At 55.4% G+C, this 15164-nt stretch overlaps 1 protein-coding gene across 4 annotated transcripts in view; it reads left to right on the forward strand.

Annotated features, from left to right (window-relative positions):
• Myh11 (myosin heavy chain 11) overlaps positions 1 to 15164 on the forward strand; it is a 59527-nt gene that overhangs the window by 20586 nt on the left and 23777 nt on the right. For 2 of the 4 annotated variants that reach the window (XM_048332938.1, XM_048332940.1), the window contains exons 4-12: positions 383 to 410; positions 4698 to 4800; positions 6155 to 6175; positions 7865 to 7957; positions 8389 to 8452; positions 8892 to 8990; positions 10077 to 10220; positions 12774 to 12869; positions 14194 to 14312. In XM_048332938.1, the coding sequence (XP_048188895.1) occupies positions 383 to 410; positions 4698 to 4800; positions 6155 to 6175; positions 7865 to 7957; positions 8389 to 8452; positions 8892 to 8990; positions 10077 to 10220; positions 12774 to 12869; positions 14194 to 14312 (767 nt within the window). The remainder of the gene's footprint in view (positions 1 to 382; positions 411 to 4697; positions 4801 to 6154; positions 6176 to 7864; positions 7958 to 8388; positions 8453 to 8891; positions 8991 to 10076; positions 10221 to 12773; positions 12870 to 14193; positions 14313 to 15164) is intronic. The other 2 variants (XM_048332939.1, XM_048332941.1) reach the window with 1 other exon arrangement.

A 15164-nucleotide genomic window follows, 5' to 3' on the forward strand; every position in this document is an offset into this window, starting at 1 on the left:
AGCAAAGTCCATGAGACTCTGATCTCCAGTTAATCACAGAAAAATCCAGAAGTGGCGCTGTGGCTCAAGTGGTAGAGTGCCAGCCAGCCTTGAGCAATAGGGCTCAGGGACAGCGCCCAGGCCCTGAGTTCAAGCCCCAGGGTATGGGAGGTGATTTGGACTGCCCAGTTTTCAGGCACAGGGTAGGTATGGGTTCCTCTGCCTGTCCCTCTCCCGCCTGCCCCCAGCTCTGCAGGCGGCTTTCTCCTGAGAACCCTGGAGCTGTGCCCCGGGGGCTGAGACCCGGTGTTCCCCAGTCTCAGCAGCCAGGCCAGAGTGTGGGTGCTTTCGAATGAGGCTCCTCGGAGCTCAGAGCCCTGTTCTCTCTCCTTTCTGTCTGCAGATCGCGAGGACCAGTCCATTCTGTGCACGTAAGTGGATCTGCCTCACCCCCTCCTGTGCGAGTCGAAGCCCACGGGACACCCGATCCGTTCACTGCTCTAAGGGTCCACCTCCCTTCCCGGCATGGGGTAGATGCTCATTAAACACCAAGAGTGGTGTTCTCACACAGACAGGCACACCTAAACGCCAGCCATGCCTGAGAGCACTTGGGTTAAAGATTGGAGCCTGTGTGCTGACTTTCGGGGGGGGGGAAGCTTTACCCCTAGTACTCCTCACAGCAAGCTTGTAAGGTCATAAAGGCAGATTCTGGTAGCAAATACTTGCCATGTGCCAAGTGCTAGGCACCTAGTAGGGATGGGGGCCTGGGTGGTAAGTAAGGTTGATGAAAATCTCAGATGGGTCACTACCCACCCACCCATCCACCCATCTATCCACCCACCCATCCATCCATCATCCATCTATCCACCCATCCATCTGTCCATCACTCACCCATCTACCTAACCACCCATCCATCCATCTATCCGCCCATCCACCCACCTATCCATTCATCCATCCATCTATCACCCATCCACCTAACCACCCATCCATGCACCCATCCATCTATCCATCCACCCATCCATCTATCTATCCATTCACCCATCATCTACCTAACCACCCATCTATCCACCCACCCATCCATCTATCTACCCACCCATCTATCCATCCACCCATCCACCCATCCATCCATTCATCCATCATCCACCTAACCACCCATCCATCCATTCATCCATTCAACTATCAGCCACCATCCACCTACCTATCATCTATCCACTCACTCACTCCCATCCACCCATCCACCCATCCATTCATCCATTATCCAACCCAATCCATCTATCCATTTGCCATAATGCCATCTATCCATTTGCCCATCTTATCTATCAGCCCATCCTTCCATCCTTCCCTCTTTCTCTCCTTCCCTCCGTCCTTCCTCTCACCCATCCATTTGTCCATCCTTCTGTCCCTCAATTCATCCACCTCTCCTTTCATTTGCATTCACTCATCTTTCCACCCACCCAGCCATGGGCTGTGCTGAGTGAGGGTCACTACAAGGCCGGGAGGCCACATCTGGCCACTGGGGGGCCCCCTGGAGGGCCAGAGCTGAGCACCAAGTTCCCAAGGATGGAAGTAGGGGCTCTGACCTGGGTGGCGTCTTCATGCATGGGCTCCAGGGTCAGAACAGGAGATAAGTCTGTCTCTGCCGGGCTCCAACCCCTGGGCCTGGAAAGTGGGGTGTTTTCTTTGGCAAAGCCTCCGGATGGTTTATTTTTGTCAGGAAAACTTGGAAGCAGCCCACTGGGGAGAAGCAGAGATGCAGAGTTTGTACCCCGCTCCTTGCAGTGGCACAGCTGGGGGCAGGGAGGGAAAGGAAGGAGACTGTGGGGAAGAGCCAGGGGTGGCTGGTGAGAATCGTCTTCTGCTGGGGTTGTCTTCGGACCAGCCGTGTGCTTGGCTTCCCGTAAGAATGTCCCCCTCCTCCCTTTTGCTCTCATCAGAACCCAGCTCATTCATATATGCCATAGTGTACATGACTGAGTGGCTTAACTCATTGTTCCTTGCTTACATTTTCCCAGTGCCTGCTAAGGCCAGGGAAGATTTTAGATTTTTTTTGGAATTATTTTGATGGAGGTAGGGCTGGAGCATCCTCTGTCTTTCTCCTTATTTTAATTATCAGAATGAATAGAAGATAATGGCAGGACCTGAATTCAAATCTTGCTCTTTCCCTATTTCCAATCTGTAGGTTAGCAGAGGCAACTGTGAGAGCTTGAGAAACTCCTTCGGCCTCTCCAGGCCTCAGTTTCCCCTAGTGGATGATAATAATTGATGAGTCCTTTCTTAGCTAGGTGGATGACATGAAGAGCTACGGGAGTGCGGGGCTTTGTACAGATAGCCATTCAGTTCCTATCAGTTCTTGCCCTGAAATTGGATCTGACTATGAGTTCACACTGGGTCCCTGCCTTGCTGTGTGACCCAGGGAAAGTTGCTTGCCCACGCTGGGCTGGACTTGCTTCTGACTACACATGGACTCATCAGCCCTGCCTTTAGGAAGGAGTTCACCAGAAGCAACGAGCAAATGTTTTTCAGGACAGTGGGCCCGGTGGACGGATCCGGCCTGCAAGTTGAGACATGTGTTTCTTTCTTCTTTTTTGTTTCCAGCATGAGCAAAGTTATCAAGGGGAGCTTGGCAGAGAATATTAATTTCTCCATTTCCTAATTAGGAAGAAGAATTGAGGTTGGGCTGGCTCTGGCCATCCTGGTTCAGCACAAGGAACCTTGAGCCGACCTTGGCGAGGATGGGGGGGTGGGGGGGGTGGACGCATTCTTCTCCAGACTTAAAAAAAAACACAAAAAACCAGGCTTTCTTCTGCTGTAGAATGTTTCAGTGAGCTCAGATCACAGGAGAGTCCAGGCAGAAGGAGATGGGGACAAGGAAAGCTGGAGTGGAGACTCTGTCTTTTCCTGTTTTCCACTCAGAAAGTGGGAGCCAGAGGAAATCGGGGGGCCCCGGGATGGGGCGGCCCCTCCGTGCCAGCCTCTTGTTACAAACACAGGTCACCAGAGCCCCCAGAAAAGCCACTATGGTGAAAAAATGCCCCCTTCATGTTCTAGAAGGGTGTTTTTTTTTTCTGTTGTTGTTGTTGGTCATGGGACTTGAACTCAGGGCCTGGATTGCTGTCCCTGAGCTTTTTCACTCAAGGCTAGCGCTCTGCCCCTTTGAACTGCAGCTCCACCTGCAGTTTTCTGGTGGTTAATTGGACATAAGAGTCTCATGGACTTTCCTGCTCCTGCTGGCTTCAAACTGTGATCCCCAGATCTTAGCCTCTGAGTAGCTGGGATAATAGGCATGAACCACTGGCACCCAATGATTTTTTTAAATTTTTTTTTTGGCCAGTCCTGGGGCTTGGACTCAGGGCCTGAGCACTGTCCCTGGCTTCTTCTTGCTCAAGGCTAGCACTCTGCCACTTGAGCCACAGCGCCACTTCTGGCCGTTTTCCATATATGTGGTGCTGGGGAATTGAACCGAGAGCCTCATGTGTAGGAGGCAAGCACTCTTGCCACTAGGCCATATTCCCAGCCCCCAATGATTTTTTTTTTTTTTTTTTTTGGCCAGTCCTGGGCCTTGGACTCAGGGCCTGAGCACTGTCCCTGGCTTCTTCCCGCTCAAGGCTAGCACTCTGCCACTTGAGCCACAGCGCCGTTTCTGGCCGTTTTCTGTATATGTGGTGCTGGGGAATCGAACCTAGGGCCTCGTGTATCCGAGGCAGGCACTCTTGCCACTAGGCTATATCCCCAGCCCCCAATGATTTTTTTAATTAAAAAAAAATCCTGCTAATCAGAACATATCAGTCATATATACCTTAGCATAAATTACCTCAGACAGGGTTTGACTGAGACCATTAGTCAGACCCCTGACTCTCAAGGTGGGGAGGGAAGGAGAAATTTCACAGATGAAGAAAGCGTTTGTATCTGCCCAGGGGCCAGTGGGCTAACCTGTTCTTTTTTCCACATTGGCAACTTCTAGGGCTTACATTGAGGTTTGCTACCCTGAGAGCTACTTAAGTCCTTGCTCACAAACCACCTCCTGTCTGGCCTTTCTGGGCCCAACAGTGCTAAGGTGCCTTCAATATAGACAGTTCCAGGCTGGGTGCAGTGGCTCACGCCTGTAATCCCAGCTACCTAGAAGGCTGAGATCTGAGGGTTGTGGTTCAAAGCCATCTGTGAGATCCTAACCTCCAGTGAACTACCAGAAAGCCAGAAATACCACTGTGGCTCCAACTGGTGGAGTGCTAGCTTTCCTTGAGCACAAATGCTCAGGGACAGCACCCAGGCCCCAAGTTCAAGCTCCAGACTAGTGCGTGCACACACACACGTGTGCACAGACACACACACAGTAGACAATTCCAGCCAGGCATGGTAGCACACACCTGTAATCCCAGCATTCAGGAAGGCCAGGGAAGGAGGATTTTGAGTTCCAGCGCAGCTACACAGCCAGACCCCATCACAAACAACTAAACTTCAGGCATGCCTGCATTCAACCCTTGGTAGCAAAGATCAGGGAGTTTGTGGTTGTTGTTGTTTAATCCTTTGTGAGCATTAGACCTGAGGTTCCCCTGCTTAGGTGTTACCAGGGGTGGAGGCCCAACTCAGCCCCTCCCAGCTAGTCACACCCTCTGGAGGCCTCAGTTTCCCCCCCGGGGTGTGTCTGGCATGGCCGAGGTCCGCCTGTATGCTTGGTGCCCTGTGTGAGGCCGAGGCCTGGACTGCCCCTTTCCCACCAGAGGCGAGTCTGGAGCCGGCAAGACGGAGAACACCAAGAAGGTGATCCAGTACCTGGCGGTGGTGGCCTCGTCGCACAAGGGCAAGAAGGACACCAGCATCACGGTGAGCCAGGGCCGGGGGGCTGGAAGGGTTCTGGGGGGGGGGGGAGGGCAGGGGATGGTGCACAGGGCCCCGAGCGGCCTAACCATGGCGCTCTGGGCTTCTCAGGGCTGACTGGATGTCCTGTGGGCAGTAGCACTGGGGTAGGACCCACCCCCTCCACGGTGGTGACCACGCATGTCCCCCGGGTGGGGACCCCAGGGTGGAGGTGCAGCACAGCCCTCTGAGGCCCGTCTCCCAGGCTTGAGCACGTTGGGGCCATGTTGGCATGCAGCCTTGGTAACTTTTGCCCTCTGGTAACTCATGGCTGAGGTCCTGGGGTGCTCCAGACCCTCCCCCCAGCAGGGCCAGGGGTGCAATGGCCCAGCCCCCCACAGTACCCCTTAGGGCTCCCAGAAATTCTTCCCTGACCCACGCCACGCCACAGTCCTGCTGACCAGAGAACGGGGCTGAAGGGGACCCAGGTCCTGCCAGTGCCTCTGCCCGAAGGCGTAGGGACAGGACCGCAGCAGAATGACGGGGGCCACGTCTGACCGTGGCGGGGATGTTACCCCCACCCACCATTCTGCATCTCGCTTGGAGCCCTCCGAGGCGAGGGCTTGGCAGGGTGGCCGACGCGTGGCAGGGCAGCGTCCGGAGGTCCCCCAGGACACCTGGCTTGGGGCTGACCCCAGCCTCAGGGTCCTCCCCTTCTCAAACAAGCCCAGGAAGCAAGGCGTGGCTGGGGCTGGCCAAGTGTCTCTGGCACCTAGGGGAGAAATGGCCTTCAACTTCACACGGCAGTGAAAATACACTGTTCACTGCTGCCCATTCCTACAGGGTAAAAACAAGGGGTCATCTTTTCAGGGGTCATCCATGCGCCTGAATATTTTCCCCCTGATCTCAGGTCAGGTGAGGTAGTGCATGCATGCCTGTAATTCCAGCTACTTGGAGGCAGAGGTAGGAGGATCGTGATCTGAGGCCAGCCCCAAGTCAGAGTGTCAGAGCTTATTTGAGAAATAACTGAAGCAGTAAGGAACTGGAGGAATAGCCTAAGTGGTTGGGCACCTGCCTAGTAAGTGTGAGGACCTGAGTTCAAACCCCAGTAACACACACTCATACAAACACACACACACACACACACACACGCACACACACACAGCAGTTATAGAAAACGTTCACAATGTGTCTAAGAAGGGAGGCCGGGGAGGGAGATGGGTAGAGGCAGGATGTAGCATTGGGTGGGGAGCGGGGGGTAGGTGCTCTTGTCAATCTGGGGCGCCCAAGCCACTGGGGGTGTTGAGAGCTCAGACCTGGGCAGATGTATATGACTGAAATAACACTGACGTTTGTTCCTCACCGAATGGTGCGACCGCAGCAAGGCCCGTCCTTTGCCTACGTGAGTAACGGCGTGCTCTGTGGTGTGACGGCACGGCGTGGAGTTAGACCTGCATGCTTTGCTGCACCCGTGGGTGTCCCTGATGGTGGCCGATGGGTCCCGCTGTACTGTCCAGTGCCAGGACACGGCGTGGAAGCCCACCGGCCACCCACGGACCCCCCTTTGGGATCCCTAGTTCAGAGTGGACTCCTTGCCCCTTCCCTGTGAGCCCACCCCTGGTCCCCGAGTGCAGGGACCTGAAGCTGTTCCGCTCCTGTCTGGTTGAGAGCCTTGTCGGTGGTTTTATAGGAGTGCTAGGCCCCGCCTCCCTGGCTTGATTGACAGTCCGTAGCATGGCTCCGCCCCACCCTGTGCACGTGTGTTCCTGTGCATGCGTGTGCAGTGCCATCCATCCATCCTCTGCATGCCGATGCTTGGCCTGGGGCTGCAGAGCCTGGCGGGGTGGCGACGCCCTGGCGTGGGTGGCTTGGTGAGGCCCCTGGGGACCTGGTCTCGCCATGCCCTCTGCCTGCTCTTGTCTAACGCCGAGCTTGGGGTGCCAGGGGTGTCTCGAGTGGATGCTGGGGCAGAGGAGCCACCGTGTGGCTGAGTCACTGCTGTGGGCCGCGTCTCATCTGTGACATGAGGTCTCCATGTGTGACCCTCTCCCCGGAGGGCCTTTTCACCCCCCTGCCAGCATCCTGGTTCCAGAGCCGGAGGATGGGGTGGGCATTGGAACCCCAGCTTTGTCTGGACAATACAACTTTAGGGCTGGGAATATGGCCTAGTGGCAAGAGTGCTTGCCTCGTATACAATTCCCCAGCACCACATATACAGAAAATGGCCAGAAGTGGCGCTGTGGCTCAAGTGGCAGAGTGCTAGCCTTGAGCAAAAGGAAGCCAGGGACAGTGCTCAGGCCCTGAGTCCAAGCCCAGGACTGGAAAAAAGAAAAAAAAAAAAAACTTTAGTCTGCTTCTTGCAAGCCAAAGGAAGCCCCTTGACCATCCTGGGTGATTCCACTTGGGGTACGGTTTCCATGGAGACGAGGCCTGGGTCCCATCTTGCTATGGGACCGCCCCCCACCCCCAAGATGCAGAAATCAGTGGTTGCTTCCAGTCCCAGGCCTGCTGCTGCTGCTTCTAGATGTCTGCCCCACCCCCATCCCCAGATTCTGGGGCGCTGGCTGGGCTGTCAGGGAGGAGGAGGAGGAGGAGGAGAAAACCCAGACTCCATCCTGTCGCAGAAGGCAGCCGGGGCCAGCTGGGGCCTTCAAGTCCGGGACTGGCAGAGCGGCTTCGTGGCTTTTTGGCATGGCTTAACCTCCTGGTTAGCCCTTTCCTGCCATGGTTGATCGCGTGAGCGCCTGTGGGCGGCTGCGTTTAACCCGCTTCAAAAGCTTCGTGCCACCGTCTATCCTAGCATCCCTGGCCAAGCTGGGGGCTCCCCATTTTCCACAGGAGGCCTCACGCGTGGAGGGTGATTTGTTGAGGGAGATGTGGGCTCCAGTGGGCCACCGTGGGCCGTAGAGCCGGTTGCCGACTGTGCAGCTGTAGGACAGACAGAGGAGTGGCCCTGCTCGCAAACATGCGTCCTTGGTGGCAGAGGCCTCTCCTGGCTTTGCCCAAGGTCTAAGAGAGGCTGGCAGGCAGGAGAGCGCCTGCGTGCCCAGAGCCCAGGGTCAGCCCCTTCCCACCGTGCTTGGCCTTATAGGGGGAGCTGGAGAAGCAGCTGCTACAGGCCAACCCCATCCTGGAGGCCTTCGGCAACGCCAAAACCGTCAAGAACGACAATTCCTCCAGATTTGTAAGCAGTAGAGCCGTGTGTGTGTGTGTGTGTGTGTGTGTGTGTGTGTGTGTGTGTGTTGAGGGGAGGTCTGGGAAAAGTCAGCAGCCTTTGCCCCCCCAGGGCAGCGCTGCCTCCGGTCAGCCGAGTCGCGATGGGGCACCCCTTAGTCCCTGCCAGCCTCAGTTTTTCCATCTTGAGTTGGGTGCACTCATCATAGATGCAGGACCATTGCAGGAGCCAAAGGGTAGCACACAAAAGGGTGGTACACGGTCCTCAGCCTCTGACTAGCTCTTCACAGAGCTGAGGGGGCTCTGAGCGTTTGCCAGAGGCCCCATTCCCCACTGTGCCCCCTGGGGTCCCCACATTACCTACTCCCCCCCCTCCCCCGCAGTTAGGAACCTGCAGCTGGGGGTTGGCCTGAGCTGTCTGAACTCAGTTTTCTCATGCAGGGCAAATTCATCCGCATCAACTTTGACGTCACTGGCTACATCGTGGGGGCCAACATCGAGACCTGTATCCCTCAGACACCCCTCCTGGGGGCTGCGCAGGGGCCATGGGACCCCCGCCTCCTGAGGGGGGTCGTGCAGTGCCACGGGGCAGCAGATGCCTCTCCCTCATGTCTAAATCTGGCTCGGGATGGAGAGGAGTCCATGGCGCTGGCCATGGACGCTGGCTGGGGCAGGATCAGCACTACCTGGGCCACCATAGGCCTCATGCTGGGGGCACATGACTCCTGTCTCCTTCTGGTTTGGGGGGGCATCCAGCAGGAGCACCCTGTGGCCCCACAGGTCCTCCGGGACCTTGGACAAAGAGAAAGAACTGGATGGTCCCCCATGTATGTGGGGAGGGGCGGCAAAGGCCAAGCCTCTCAGCCCTCCTGGGGCCCCAGGGCAACGTTAGATGAGCTGGACATGGAAGTGATGTTTCTAGAATCCTTAACTCTTGTGCCCAGACCTGTTGGAGAAGTCGCGAGCCATCCGCCAGGCCCGGGATGAGAGGACCTTCCACATCTTCTACTACATGATCGCGGGGGCCAAGGACAAGATGAAGAGTGAGTGACAGGGCGGCGGGGGGGGGGGGGGGAGGGGTAGGGGAAGGTGGGGGAGGGGAGCCCGGAGCCACCACTGACCCCCGAGCAGGCAGTCAGGCTGCACGCTCCACACGGACAGCCTGCCTCCAGGGGCACACACGGGCGCTCACGTGCACCACAGGCCAGCACGCTGAGCAATGCGGACACTCCGTCTGCAGGGTCTAGAAGTGACTAGGACCTGGACCTCATAGGACCCAGGTCAAGAAGCTCTTCCTCCCTCCCTCCCTCCTCCCTTCCTACCTCCTCCCTCTCCCCTTCCTTCCTCCCTCTTCACCTTCCCTCCTCTCTTCTTCTCTCCTCCCCCTCCCTCCCTCCTTCTCTCCCTCTTCCTCCTTCCTTCCCTCTCTCCCTCTTCCCACTCCCTCCTTTTCCTTCCTCCCTCGTCCTCCTTCCTCCCTCCTTCTTCTCCTCTCCTCTTCCCTCCTCCCTCCTGCTCCCTCCTCTATCCTCTTCTCTCCTTCTCCTCCCTTCCACCTTTCCCCCCACCCTCCTCTCCTCTTTCCTCCCCCCTCCTCCCACCTTCCCCATTTCCTCTGTTCCCTGTTCTGTGCAGTGTGATGTGGATTCCAGAATATGTGACAGGTGATGTTTCATCGTAGTGATTTGCACCAGCAGCAGCTAGAAGAGGATTGTTTAAGGCAGGCACTATAGGGGATCGGCACCCTGGGAGAGGCACAGGCGGAGAATGCTGTTTGAGCCCAGCACTTGTGGCTCATGCCCATAGCCCCGGCTGCTCAGGAGGCTGGGATCTGAAGACGGAGGGTCCAAGCCTGGGCAGAAAAGCCTACGGGACAGGAATCTCCACTTAGCCACTCAAAAGCCGGACACGGAGCTGTGGCTCACGTGGCAGAGCGCCGGCCTTGAGTGACGGGAAGGGACATGCGAGGAGCAGGTGGACTTAGGACAGCATGGCTGGGGGCAGCTTTGTTTTCTGGTGGCCCTGCGTGGTGGCAGAAACCGGCCAGACCTTGGGGATGGAGGTGATGATGCCCCACAAGGAGTCAGGCCTGGGGGAGACACGCGCCTCACCTCCCCCGCCCCCTGCAGATGACCTGCTGCTGGAGGGCTTCAACAACTACACGTTCCTCTCCAATGGCTACGTGCCCATCCCCGCCGCCCAGGATGACGAGATGTTCCAGGAGACCCTGGAGGCCATGTCCATCATGGGCTTCAACGAGGAGGAGCAGCTAGGTGAGGCAGGGTTCGTGCCTGTGTTTGCTGGGAAGGAAGGGTGCCAGCTGTACCCTGGGTGGCTTGTGCGTGCTCTGGCTGCGCGGGGGCTTTTTCAGTTGCAAGGGACCCAATGGCCGGTGCCGGGCTCGGGTCGCCTCCCCTGGCGCGGGGGTTCAGGCTCTACTCTACTGTAATTGCTCCCTTTCTCACCCTCTCCCCTGGTCACCCGACCCGCAGGTAAGGCCAGAGTGGAGTGGAGGGCTCAGGAAAGACCTCAGGTGCACGCGGCCGTACGAGATCGCTTTACCTCCCTCCTTACCCGTGAAGAAAGCCAGACGTACGCGGATCTCAGAGACGCTTCAAGAGCAAATCTGATTTAATAAGGGAGTGGCTAGCAGTTGATATAGTAGGGGGTGACGAGAAAAGGGGGTGATCGGCCAAGAGCTGATGATAGGCTGGCGAGCTTGTCATAGGACCCCCTCATGAGCTAACGTCACTTGGATAGCGACACCCCAGGGGCAAAAGCCCACGAGAATGGGGAGCACATGGGCTGGCGAGAAAGTTGGGGGGCTTTTCGCAAAGCCAGTTCTTCTGGTTCCGGACCCAGAGAATCGTGGCCTGCTTCCGCATTCCCCCAGGGCTGGGAGAAGGGCGGCGGCGTCTCTGGAGCGCTCTCCTCTGCCCTTCCCCCTCAAGGCCAAAGCTGAACCCAAACAGGCCGGAAGGACAGTCGTTCACTCATAACACGGAGAAATTCAGAGGTCGGGTCTCAGGATTAGCTGGATCTAGGTGCTCAGATTTCTCTCATCCTCCATTGGTCACCAGCATTATCTCGATTTAAGTCACATCGACTTGGCAGCAACTAATGCTTTGGCTCTGTGTCCGGAGCGCAGAGCAAGTTGGCCGCTGTAGTCCCCGGATGGAGCTTGTTGGCCCTGTTTGATTGGCATGCTCATGAGCTATTCCTCATGGCGGGGCTGTGGGAGAGGTAATGATGCTACGACCAGGGTCTTTTGGCTGGAGAATGGGGAGAAGGAGGCGGCCCTGAAACACGCTTGGTCCCCAGTGCAGGCCGGCTCAGGGCTGGGCTGGAAAAGAAGGTTCTGGGCTCAGCTGACTATGGGTGATGTTTCTAGCTCTCGGCCAGAGTACTGTCTCGCATCCAAGACTGTGGGCTCCTCAGGGAGGATTTGTTCTTATTTGGGACATGGCATGATTTCGCTTTGGATCTTTCAAAACACACACACACACACACACACACACACACACACACACACACACACATGTGCTGTGGCCCATGCCTGTAATCCCAGCTACCCAGGGAAGCTACAATCTGAGGATCATGACTCAAAGTCAGCCCAGGCAGGAAAGCTCGTGAGACTCTGACCTGCAGTTGAGCACCAAACAGGCTGAATGTGGAGCTGTGGCTCAAATGGTAGAGAGCTAGCCTTGAACAACAACCACCAAAAAACCCCTCAGGGACAGTGTTCAAGCCTCAGGACTGGCACACACACACACATACACACACACACACGCACAGTTCTTGCTGTGTGCCAGCTATTTGCTCAGTTGCTCCCCGTCACTGATAGTTCAGTGTCTCTACATATACATATATATTTTAATGTGTATATATATTTTTAAATATATAGAAATAAATAGAATAGAATGTTTTACTGAAAAGTTTTACTAAATTACTGTCTACCGTTGAAAGAATGGAACTGTTTCACGTGAAACAGTGGGCCTCTGTGGAAATCCTTAGAAGATATTTAAACTGGAGAGAAATAAACTGGGTGCATCGGCTCCTGCCTGTAATCCCAGCACTTGGCAGGAGGGCCGAGAGTTCAAGGCTAGCTTGGGCCAAGCATAGGCCGTCTTTCAGAAATAACCGAAACAATCATAAGAATGAAGCAAGGAGGTCACAGCGCTGGGTTACGTGCTATTTCATATGCGCTGTTAATACCCAACAGCACCGTAAGGTGACATTTGTACACATGGCGAGGAAGGCCCAGGGTAGTCGAGGCCGCACAACACGCAGTCAATTGTGGGTAGAGCAGGGACTGGTTCTTTGGGCTTTGCCAGTGGGAAGACATCGTCTGTTCTTTAAAGTCCTTGAATAATGTCTGCCAGGGCCCAAGTGGAAATGGAGCTTAGACGAAGCCTGGTTGCTTGGTGCTCACCGGTGCTGTCCCCACCTTGGGTGAGGCACCCCCTGCTCGGCCCACTCTCAGGTCACTGATGGGGGCCATGGGGTGCTGGTTGTGGTCGTGCAGCTTTGCCCCTGCGGCAGACAGATGACCTAGGAGGATCTGGAACCGCATGGGTGTCGCCATGGTGTGTCAATACAACTATATTTGTAACAGCAGCCAGCCGGCTGCCCTAGGTGGACAGGCTGGGGCTTGCTTTTCCCCAGCAGCATAGTACTCTGCATGATGCAGGGTCATCTGCAAGGACTGAGTCCCCACGCCCGGTGCCCGCCCGGCTGGCACACCTCACGGGACTTGTACGTCTCCTGCTCCATCCAGGCGGCTCCGCGTTGACACTGCTGTGTCTTTTCTTCTCTCCCCCCCTCAGCCATATTGAAGGTGGTGTCCTCCGTCCTGCAGCTGGGCAACATTGTCTTTAAGAAGGAGAGAAACACAGACCAGGCGTCCATGCCTGACAACACAGGTGGGTGGGGCCGGTGGCTTTGGAGACTGGTGGGGTGGGGGACAGTGCCTGTCCAGCTAGGGTCCACGGCAAACAGCGATCTGGAGAGAGACACCACGCTCCTCCCATAAGCTCTACCTACCACCATGTGGGTGCCAGGGTTCTGTCTTGTGATGGCTTGTAGTCTCTGCCCCCTTACCCAAGATACACGCACACATACATGCATACATGCACACACGCACGTACGCACACAAGCTGCTGGCACAATAAGCAGTCCTGGGCCAGCAGCAGTATCAGGCTTCCTCGAACCTGTGTCCCAAGGATGAAGAGTCAATGTTGAGTTTGTGGGGGGAGGTAGAAGGCATGGGGGGCCTGGATAGCAGCTGATGGGGTCCTTCTGGCTGCTGATCTCTCTCTCTGCAAACTTCCCAGTGAAGTCTTGAATCAGTGTTTTGCTTTATTTGATTATTTGTGTGTGTGACAATCCTGGGGTTTGAATTCGGGGCCTGGGCGCTGTCCTTGAGCTTCTGAGCTCCAGGCTGGTGCTCTACCACTTGAGCCACAGCTGCAGTTCTGGCCTCTTTGGTAGTAAATTGGAGATCAGTCTCACAGACTTCCTCTCTGGGCTGGCTTTGAACTTTGATCCTCAGATCTCAGCCTCCTGAGTAGCTAGGATGACAGGCTACTGGTGAGCTACTGGTGCCAGCCTTAAAAAAAAGTGTTTTCATTTATTTGAGATTCACATTTAACTGGACTTGGGTTTTTGTTACCTCTAAATGTGATCATGCTACCTGTGAATAAACAGGGAACATTTTGGGTTTGTGGGTGGATGGCCTGCTTTCCACCACACAGCTGGTGGCTGAACCTGGGAGAGGCCCCAGTTTGCTGTTTGAGGTCTGAGCAGCTGCACCCCAAGTTATGTTTATGCTGATTCTACCCCTCCTCACAGTCACCCCAAATCAGCATTTCTTGCATATTAACTCCACATGCTGCCAGAAACCTTCTGGGAATGAGAAATGTAAGCCAGGTGCCAGCAGCTCAGGCCTGTCATCCTAGTTACTCAGGAGGCTGAGATCTGAGGATCACAGCTCAAAGCCAGCCCAGGCAGCAAAGTCCCTGAAACTCTTACCTCCAATTAACCATCAGAAAACCAGAAGCGGAGCTGTGAGTCAAGTGGTAGAGCTCTAGCCTTGAGCACCCAGGCCCTGAGTTCAAGATCCAGGACTGGCGCGCGCACACACACACACACACACACACACACACACACACACACACACGATGCAGATGGCCACGGGGGGCAGTGGTGCTCTTTTGTGATGCACACACAGATCTCTCTTTCATCCAGCTGCACAGAAAGTTTGCCACCTCGCAGGAATTAACGTGACAGACTTCACCAGAGCCATCCTGACCCCACGTATCAAAGTTGGACGGGATGTGGTGCAGAAAGCTCAGACGAAAGAACAGGTATATGATACCCTGGCCATGGTTCCTACAAAATCTTCTAGTCACCTTCCCTCTGTCCACTCACCCACCCCAAACTCACTTATCTATCTACCCCACTCATATATCCATCCATCCATCTGCTCTTTTATTCATCCACCCATCCTCCATCCACTCATCCACCCACCATCTATCGATCTACCGCTCATCCGTCCATCTACTCATCCATCTATCTACCCGTCATCCATCCATCTACTGCCATCCATCCAGCATCATCCATCACTATCCATCCACCCACCATCCATCACCATCCATCACCATCCACCCATCCACCTCTCATCCATCCATCCCTCATCCATTCAGCATCATTCATCCCCTCATCCACCCACCATCCATCACCATCCATCCATCCGCCTCTCATCTGTCTATCTACTCATCCATCTATCTACCTGTCATCCATTTACCTGCCATCCATCCATCCAGCATCATCTCTCCCCTCATCCACCCACCATCCACCCATCCACCTCTCATCCATCCATCCCCTCATCCATTCAGCATCATTCATCCCCTCATCCACCCACCATCCATCACCATCCATCCATCCACCTCTCATCCATCCATCCCCTCATCCATCTATCCACTCATCATCCATCCACCGACCTATCATCTATCCATCTGTCATCCATCCCTTCATCCACCCACTATCCATCCATCTATCCATTCACCTCTCAGCCGTCCATCCACTCATCCATCCTCTCATCCTTCCATCTACCTGCCATCTATCTACCCATCATCCGTCATCTATCCACTTATCCACCCACCCACCATCCATCTATCATCCATCTACTCATCCACCCACCATCCATCATCCACCCA

Source organism: Perognathus longimembris, chromosome 23 (genome assembly GCF_023159225.1).
Source record: "Perognathus longimembris pacificus isolate PPM17 chromosome 23, ASM2315922v1, whole genome shotgun sequence".
NCBI lineage: Eukaryota > Metazoa > Chordata > Mammalia > Rodentia > Heteromyidae > Perognathus > Perognathus longimembris.